The sequence below is a fragment of the Sinocyclocheilus grahami genome, unplaced genomic scaffold (genome assembly GCF_001515645.1).
Source record: "Sinocyclocheilus grahami isolate Dianchi unplaced genomic scaffold, SAMN03320097.WGS_v1.1 scaffold403.1, whole genome shotgun sequence".
Classification (NCBI taxonomy): Eukaryota; Metazoa; Chordata; class Actinopteri; order Cypriniformes; family Cyprinidae; genus Sinocyclocheilus; species Sinocyclocheilus grahami.
Genome location: NW_015505582.1, coordinates 270138 through 279704, shown reverse-complemented (window position 1 = coordinate 279704; position 9567 = coordinate 270138). Strand labels below are relative to the sequence as shown.

The window sequence follows — 9567 nt, the reverse complement described above, 5'->3', positions numbered from 1 at the left end:
ATCTGCAGCAACACACTGCAAGTTAGTTATTATTAACTATTGTATACACTGTGGACTATATAACCTTCTTTCTTTCTTTCTTTTAACATTAAATTGATTTATAGGAGGGTCAAAACCTTTAAAAAAAATGACAATCACAGAAGTTAAGTAATTAAAGAAAGGCAATGTTTAATAGATTTTTGGAAAAATCACGATATTTACATTTAAAAATACTTGATTTTTGTGAATCTATAGCATGTGGAATATACAGAGTCAAATAGTGGAGCAACAAAATCAAACTTAAGACAGAGAAGGGAGATATAAAGATGTAGACGGCCCCTTACAGACTGGGAGACAAAACAACAACAGAGGAGGAAAGCAATTCACCCACAGTCGAACTGATTTCTTTCTTTTTTTTCCCAGTTGGTTGGTTGGTTGAGAAAGAATAATACAGGTTCATCTGCTTTATCAAATAAGAGGAGAAAATGATATACACCATACGTGAATGAATGTTGCGTACAGATATATGCATATGACGCTGTAAGAGTCTATTGCAAAAGTAGGACAGGTGCAAAAGCTTCTATTTTCTCTGATTTTCAAGTCATACCAAAACAATCCACTGAATTTCATTCTTCTAGGTAGCCAGTGGTGTTATTCGGTCCTAATGCGTAAGAACACTTACAACTCAAATATGATTTGTGGCTTATCTAGAACTAGATTGTGTTCTATTGCTGACTGCACTGAGAGAGGATATTGCCTTCTGGAGGGAATTATTCTGCAGAAATACTGTCTGAGTTGCAGACTAAATCTTATTTATGAGGAGTTAAAGCATTAGGATCTGTGTTAGTATGCCCAGTCCAAGTATTTAGTAGAAAGTCTGTTACACTGTTACATGTGAAGCTGGACTTGTGGTTCCTACAGGCTTCCGTAGATTCTCTTGATTACGTCACCGTCGTCCTTCTCAAGGATGCCTTTGTCGATGTATGCATCCACCTGCTGGTCCATGAAGTCCCTCAGCTTGGAGAGGTCATAATCTTAACAAACCAAGAGAAGAGACAGGAACTGATCAGTACAGAAATCTAATAGCAATTTCTGAGTGCAGATCGTTTTTACACCATTTTTTTCTAGTGATGTTACATAATATAAAAACAAAGTGATATTAAATACAAAAGTAGTAATAAGTATTATAATAATTAAAGTATTTAAGTAATTACGTAATATTACAGTTTTTTAATGTAACTAATGATTTAGTTAAAGCTACCAAAATAAATAAATATTGAATGAATCAATAAATCAATTAATGAAGTGATATTTCCCCCTTTAAAAAAAAAATTAAAATGTATTTAACAGAGAAATTATTAAAAAATATTTGTTCGTTGTATTAAATCATTAAAATATTAATTAAAAATGACAAAACAATTTATTTTATAAATCTATAAAGGAAATTATAAAATATTTATTTAAAACTACAATATCTACAAGATAAATACATACATATATTCATACATTCATACATAATTTGATACTTCCCCTTAAAAAATTATCATATTTAACAAAGAGACATTATTAAACATATTTGTTAGTTGTATTAAATAACTAAAAATATTCATTAACAATTACAAAAATGTTTATTTTATAAATGCATAAAGGAAATTATAATATATATATATATATATATATATATATATACAATAAATAAATACATAAATAATTGTGCTATTTGCCTCTTAAAATTAATGGTTTGATCTTTCAGACATCATTTTTTAAAAGAGAGACATCACAAAAAAATATCAATTTTTTTCTCTTTTCTCTTTTTTATATGTTTATGTTGAAATGTATATTTGCCTTATCAAGCTCAAACTCTGCAGGACTCTTGTCTTGGACATTTTTTTTAATAGAAAAATATTGTTCTTTGTTTAAATACGAAAATATGAACTGAATAATTTTTTTAGTTCAGTGTTATTTGTGCACTGAACTTCAGTTTCACAACACTTCAGGTCTAAAGACCTAAATGTTAAGGGTTATATAAATCAGTGTGTTGGTTAAAGCAATGTAGTGTTTCATGCTAAATGGAAGGCTGTAACCTAGAATCATTTAAGCCACGTGATGGCCTGATTGTGTTTTCTTTCTAGAAATGATGTTCTTATTATCAGTGGATGTCAAAGATCATCCATAAATGCCTGTCAGTGTATGTACTAGTGTAGGCTTGCATGAGAGTGGGTGTGTGTGGGAGAAAGCCGAAAGCCAAAAGACTCACAAAGCAGTAAATATGTATAAAGGCGCTTCCAAATTTTTGGCACAGCATGTGTGTGTGAAAGTGTTTTGAGTACATTGTGTGGGTTGAAAAAAGTGCTGGCTATCAGCAGAGCGTGAGTTGGTGCATGTTTTTGTGTGTGGGATCTGGCAAAATGTATAGACCAGTGGATTCTTCCTGACCACTGACCATTACAACAGAATAAGACTGGACAGTCCTCCACAACAGAGCCGTGGAGTTTCCGCCAGACCTCACACGCTTCCTGACTCATACACTCTAAGAAATGCTGGGTTAAATACAACTCAGTGCTGGGTAAAATAGGGACAAACCCAGCAATTGGGTTGTTTTGACCCAGCTGTTGGGTTAAATGTTTAAACCAATCTTCTGGGTAGTAACCCAACAGCTGGGTCAAAACAACCCAATTGCTGGGTTTGTCCCTATTTTACCCAGCACTGGGTTGTATTTAACCCAGCATTATTTAGAGTGTACTATGTCTGTATTAGTGGCCATAATGACTATGACTCATGTTGTATTTAAAACACTCACACACATGTCTTGATGTGTATGATATGAGATTTTAATGTGACGTGAACATGGATGGGTGATTTACATTACCGTTCAAAAGTTTGGGTTCAGAAATATTTTTTTAAGAAATTTATGTTTTTATTCATGGAGAATGCATTGAATTGACCAAAAAAGTGACAGAAAACCGTTTTTTTCTGAGACATAATAGACCAAATCTAAACATATTAACTAAACATATATTTTCCCTCTATAAATTCTCATTACCATTATGCAAAAATGTCAGTTTCCATTGCTGTAATGCAATAAAAAAATAAAAAATAAAATAAAGTAAATACAAATAAATAAATACATAAATAAATAAAGTTTTAACATTTATTTTGCTTTATTTATTCTGATCAAAACAAACAAACAAACAAAAAAACCCATCACATTACAGTAATGAGAATTGTCCTAAAATAGGCTTAATTTGCTTTATGCTGAATATTTTCTGCTTTCTTTTGTGATGAATATGACCTGGACATGATTCACCCGTATAGACGATAACAGGCTGCCTCTAATGAGTCTGTTTTGAATTTAACCGATAGAACAAGAGTTCTCATCTCAAAAAACACTCTCATTTTCTGAGCTGAGCAGATGATGCCTGAAGAACACACACAGTGTTTCAGTCTCATGCTGGCAGGTATGAAGAGAGGAATACACAGATCTATTGTCAGAAACACAGCAGACTTGCACTGCTGTAACACAGCCAAGCTCATCAAACCAACGCATATTCATGAGCGCTCTCACCCACCCACGCTCACTTTAATTGCAAATGATGAGAAATAAAGAGTCTTAAATTTGACTGTTCTTATTAAATCATGTGTAACCTTGGGTTAGGGAGAAACCCTTTGACAGCTTAAAGAGAGGGAGAAAAGGCTGTTTATCAGTTTATCACGGATTACCAGTGTGTTCACTAGAAGTATAGGATGGTATACTTGTGTCATTTGTCATTTACAAAATATAGCAACAACTTTGTCAATTAATTTTGGTCAAATATTCTGTAAAATGGGTGTTCATTTAGTTTGGCAACATGTGTAGATCTACATATAATTTTGCATCTTTAAATTGTGTTTTGGATATAGGCTGCTGGCCTATATTACACTAATGCGACCACTAATTAGCATGTAGAAATTGCTGCGCAAATGCAGTTTAATTGAAACAATATTACAAACAAAACCAGCTAAAAATGAAAGGCAGAGCACATATCCTGCTGGCTTCATCATGATTAGAGCACATAATCCATTCCATTTCATCAGCAGTGAAATAACAGAGTCATGACCGAAAGGAAATGGGTGTGGTGCTTTATTTTTGATGAACATTTACCTTCTTTGTTGCTTTCCTTGTTGTGTTTTTTCAGCCATTCAATGTTCTTCCTGATCGCCTCCAGATAACTCTCAGACTTCCCAGGATGACCTGTCAGACAGAAAATATAAAAAACCCTTTTTTTTCTGAGACATAAGAGACTAAATCTAAACATATTAACTAAACATATATTTTCCCTCTATAAATTCTCATTACCATTATGCAAAAATGTCAGTTTCCATTGCTGTAATGCAAAAAAAAAAAATAAAGTAATTACAAATAAATAAATGAATAAATACATAAATAAATTAAATGTGTTAAAATCATGGAATTGTTTATTTTTGCTTTATTTATTCTGATCAAAACAAACAAACAAAAAACCCATAACATTACAGTAATGATATACAGAAATAATATACATATATATATAATATATATTGTATGTAATATACAGAACATATATTATTGTTATTATTATTATTATAATTATTATTATTGGGCTATAGCATCTCCATGACCCTATAGACCCACAATTAGTTTGGAGAATGGACAGAAGGATTATTATTATACTATATTTTTGTTTAAACATATTTCTATATATATTTCGTCATCATCTTCTTTGTCTTCTACTTTAATAGATTGATAGATGGATGGATATATTTCTTATTTCAATTATTTGCTTAAATACATTTCTAAGTATTCTTTTTATTATTTTTTAAACTATATAATTTTTCTGTTTAAACATGTATTCTTCTTTTAAATAGATAGATAGATAGATAGATAGATAAATATTAAATATAGATAAATAGATTAATACACTTATTAAATAAATGGATGAATATATGGATTATTATTATAATTGTTTGTTTAAATATATTTCTTTGTATTTCTTCTTTTTAGTATATTATTATTATTATTATTATGCTCCATCATCCCCACAACCTTATATAGGACAAGCAGTTTAGAGAATGGATGGATGGATGCATGGTTGGATTTTATTTTCTTCTTCTTCTTTTTCTTATTGAATAAAAAATACTAATAATAGTTTATATATATATACAGTGGGTACGGAAAGTATTCAGACCCCCTTAAATTTTTCACTCTTTGTTATATTGCAGCCATTTGCTAAAATCATTTAAGTAATTTTTTTTCCCCCATTAATGTACACACAGCACCCCATATTGACAGAAAAACACAGAATTGTTGACATTTTTGCAGATTTATTAAAAAAGAAAAACTGAAATATCACATGGTCCTAAGTATTCAGACCCTTTGCTCAGTATTTATTAGAAGCACCCTTTTGATCTAATACAGCCATGAGTCTTTTTGGTAAAGATGCAACAAGTTTTTCACACCTGGATTTGGGGATCCTCTGCCATTCCTCCTTGCAGATCCTCTCCAGTTCTGTCAGGTTGGATGGTAAACGTTGATGGACAGCCATTTTTAGGTCTCTCCAGAGATGCTCAATTGGGTTTAAGTCACGGCGGGGGGCTGCCGTGATGGTTGACTTTCTACAACTTTCTCCCATCTCCCGACTGCATCTCTGGAGCTCAGCCACAGTGATCTTTGGGTTCTTCTTTACCTCTCTCACCAAGGCTCTTCTCCCCCGATAGCTCAGTTTGGCCGGACGGCCAGCTTTAGGAAGGGTTCTGGTCGTCCCAAACGTCTTCCATTTAAGGTTTATGGAGGCCACTGTGCTCTTAGGAACTTTAAGTGCAGCAGAAATTTTTTTGTAACCTTGGCGAGATCTGTGCCTTGCCACAATTCTGTTTCTGAGCTCTTCAGGCAGTTCCTTTTGACCTCATGATTCTCATTTGCTCTGACATGCACTGTGAGCTGTGAGGTCTTATATAGACAGGTGTGTGGCTTTCCTAATCAAGTCCAATCAGTATAATCAAACACAGCTGGACTCAAATGAAGGTGTAGAACCATCTCAAGGATGATCAGAAGAAATGGACAGCACCTGAGTTAAATATATGAGTGTCACAGCACAACTGAATACTTAGGACCATGTGATATTTCAGTTTTTCTTTTTTAATAAATCTGCAAAAAATGTCAACAATTCTGTGTTTTTCTGTCAATATGGGGTGCTGTGTGTACATTAATGAGGAAAAAAAATGAACTTGAATGATTTTAGCAAATGGCTGCAATATAACAAAGAGTGAAAAATTTAAGGGGGTCTGAATACTTTCCGTACCCACTGTATATACCTCGTATGCAATGCTCAATATTTTGCAAGAGGATATCAAGTTGAATTATTCATTTTTTTAGATTAGCAAGTGTTCTTTTTTTTGTCATTAAATACCAAGCTGTACATGGACAATTTTTATGAAAAGTTTTATGAGCGTAGCTATAGTAACAAATGATATCCGTAAGTGCATAAGTTCTGAGTTGTCATCTCGTAACTGTTGCAATTCAAACATGAAAGCAGAATTAATGTATAATGGGTGTGTTCTAAATGCTTCTTGGGTAATAACCGACGGTGATTATCACAGCTTTTAACATTAATGTTCAGTGCTTTTCAAAGAATCAATAAAAGTCTCCCTGAACAAGGCCTCATGGTTTTATTCATTATACTGTTAGTTCACCGTGAATGTGTTACAGTGATACCCTCAATCTGCCGGACTGCTGCTGCTGCAGAGTCTCCCTATGGGACTGACTCTCTCTCACACACTGCAGTCTGACTGCATATTTCCAGTGGAACCGCAGGTTAGTGCTGAATTCTGTATTTGATACAGGCTTATCAGTGTATCTGCCTCGACTGCTATAGAGAGTTCAGTTAAACAGCTCAATTACACCAGCAGAATATCATCCCAAACCAGAAACATGTGAAGACGATACAGGATCCTTGTATTACTCACTGATTTCAGCAGCAGTCTGGACGTCTTTGGTTGAGTCTTTCAGAGACTCATACTCCTTCTGCATTTTGCCAGCTTCTGTTTTGGTGTTGTCATCATCATCCAATGGTTTTCCTGGAACGAGGGAGCAATGATGGGGGAAAAAAACAGTATAGTGATGCCAAGTCTTCCTCAGCAGAATCTGCAGTGAATGACTTGCAGATTGCAGTGTTATAATCTGTGGTGTGTCTGATTTACCTGTAGGGGGTGTAATGCCGAGAGGAACCAGAGATTTGCCCAGCTTGTTCTTGGTCTGCAGGGCAATCATTTCATCCAGATTTTCTGTGTGAAAAACATGATATTTATAAATACCCTGATGATATTGTAAGCATCACAAGCATTTTGGAGACTATTTTTCTGCTAACACTTTACAATAAAGTCCCTTTAGTTAACATTATTAACTAACAACGATCAAGAAATTTGCTACAGTATTTATTAATTGTTAGTTAAAGATACAACTGTTCATTGTTAGTTCAGAGATGTGTTAGATAGATCGTAGAACCATTGCCACCAATGTTCTCTACGGTCACCTTAGCTCACAATGCTTTTGAGAAACGCAGCCCAGGTCTATTAAAGGGGTCATATGATGCGATTTCAATTTTTCCTTTCTTTTTGGAGTGTTACAAGCTCTTGGTGCATAAAGAAGATCTGTAAAGTTGCAAAGACTAAAGTCTCAAATCCAAAGAGATATTCTTTATAAAAGTTAAGACTTGTCCACGCCCGCCTAAATCGCCTTGTTTAAACACGCCCCCACATGTCTACGTCACTGTGTGGGAAGATTTGCATAACGCCGCCCCAAATGTTCATGCAAAGAAAGAAGGCGTAACTTTTATTCTCGCTGTAGTATTGTTGTTGCCGACGGCGCCATGTCATTGTGTGTTTCGTTGTGAAAGCGAAACTACTTTGTAGCCTACAATGAGAAGGTAGCAGTAAACCATAAATGGGTGTAAAAAGTGGATTGTTTAGATTGTGGGTTTCAGTCCACTAAAAAAAGTTTGTGATATTCTGCCTTTAATCACAGATATACCTACAAACATGGACTGATGTCAAACTATTAGCACCAGTGTGTGAAATTCAATTCATCTGCCTGTCAAACAAACGGGTATGAGTCATATTAATCACAGGGAATGTTTTTCCAAACAAACAATTATTAAAAATCAACATTATACTTCAAATCTTAAAAGCATGTTTAAAAAACAACAACAACTTGCAGATAATATATTATTAATGAAATAAAGGTCCACTTAGGTGTACTCGAAGAGAGTACAGTTTCATGACTATGTTTTTCAACACACTTAAGTACACTTAAGTAACGTCTAATTATTATTTTTTTTTACTTTAAAGTACATTTTAAGTCATGTTTTTAATAATATTTTGTTAGGCTTTAATGTAAACTTATTTTGATGTGTTGACTAAGATATTAAACCATATGTAACGTGCTTGATTATAATTTTAACTGTAGTGTTACTCAATATTACATTTATGTACTATATTTTAAAAGTACTATACTGCGATCCTTGTGCAAATGTGTAATTACAAATATTAAGGGTATTGATATTAAAGCATATTTTCATATTTTTATAATCATATTTCAAAGACAATAGAAGTAATCATGAAATTACATGTAAAGATGTACTTAAATGGGTACAAAAATTTTTAAAACCTATGAAGTGCCTTTAATATCTATTTAAACTTAATACATTTTTATACATTTTTTTACTATTCAAAAACATTACATTTAGTTTGCACTTCAGTATTTTACTTACTTTTAATTTATTTTAAACTACATTATTTTCGTAATCAGTGCTCTTTTTTAAAAGTAATAATCACCAATCAGAATAAATTTCTTGTTTAACACAAATAGATGTAAGATATTTCCTGTGAATGTGCAAGACTTCAGTTTCATTAGCCGCTATAGATAAATAAATAGAAGAATAACGTGCAGTAAACACACATATGCATAACTAGAATAATAAGTGCATTAAACATTGCAACTATTTGCACTACAAACTAGTGTTTTTTTTTGACACCAGAAGCCTTGAACATTCTAATTAAAAATGGCTGTGTCCACTCTTGTCAAAAATAAGGTGGACAGACAACTTTGGTCTTACCCAGATAAGACACTCCTTCTTCAGGTGTGATGGTTCCATATTTGACCATCATCTTCACAAAGTCAATCAAGGTCTTCATGATGGTGATCAGGGTTTCTCTCTCCTCTTTATCTTGCTCTGTAAAGTGAGAGAAGAAGGATGTGATAGATTAAGCGATGAGACCAGACTTTAATCTGGATTAATGTGGTGTTTGCTGAAGAAGAGGGTGATAAATGTGTTTAACCAGATGTTTCTATAGACCTTATATAGCTGCTGATTTACTGAATGAGCTGTGTTGTGTTATGAGGTGTGTTATTGTTTGTGTGGCTTCTGTGTGTGCTGTGCTGTGTTGTACTATACTCATGTGTGTTGCATTTTTTTTTTTTTACCTTTACTACTTAAGCAGGTCAAAAACATCTGCATGAGTAATTTCATAATTATTTATATATATATATATATATATATATATATATATATATAT

The 9567-nt window shown here is 33.2% G+C and overlaps 1 protein-coding gene across 1 annotated transcript in view; it reads right to left on the bottom strand.

Annotated features, from left to right (window-relative positions):
• Window positions 1-402: 402 nt before the first annotated feature.
• LOC107550625 (secretogranin-3) overlaps window positions 403-9567 on the bottom strand; it is a 12361-nt gene continuing 3196 nt past the window's right edge. The window contains exons 4-8 of the mRNA XM_016231953.1: window positions 9108-9224; window positions 7195-7278; window positions 6961-7071; window positions 4121-4210; window positions 403-1013 (exon numbers count right to left, since the gene is read on the bottom strand). Coding sequence (XP_016087439.1) covers window positions 895-1013; window positions 4121-4210; window positions 6961-7071; window positions 7195-7278; window positions 9108-9224 — 521 coding nt within the window. The 3' untranslated portion in view covers window positions 403-894. The remainder of the gene's footprint in view (window positions 1014-4120; window positions 4211-6960; window positions 7072-7194; window positions 7279-9107; window positions 9225-9567) is intronic.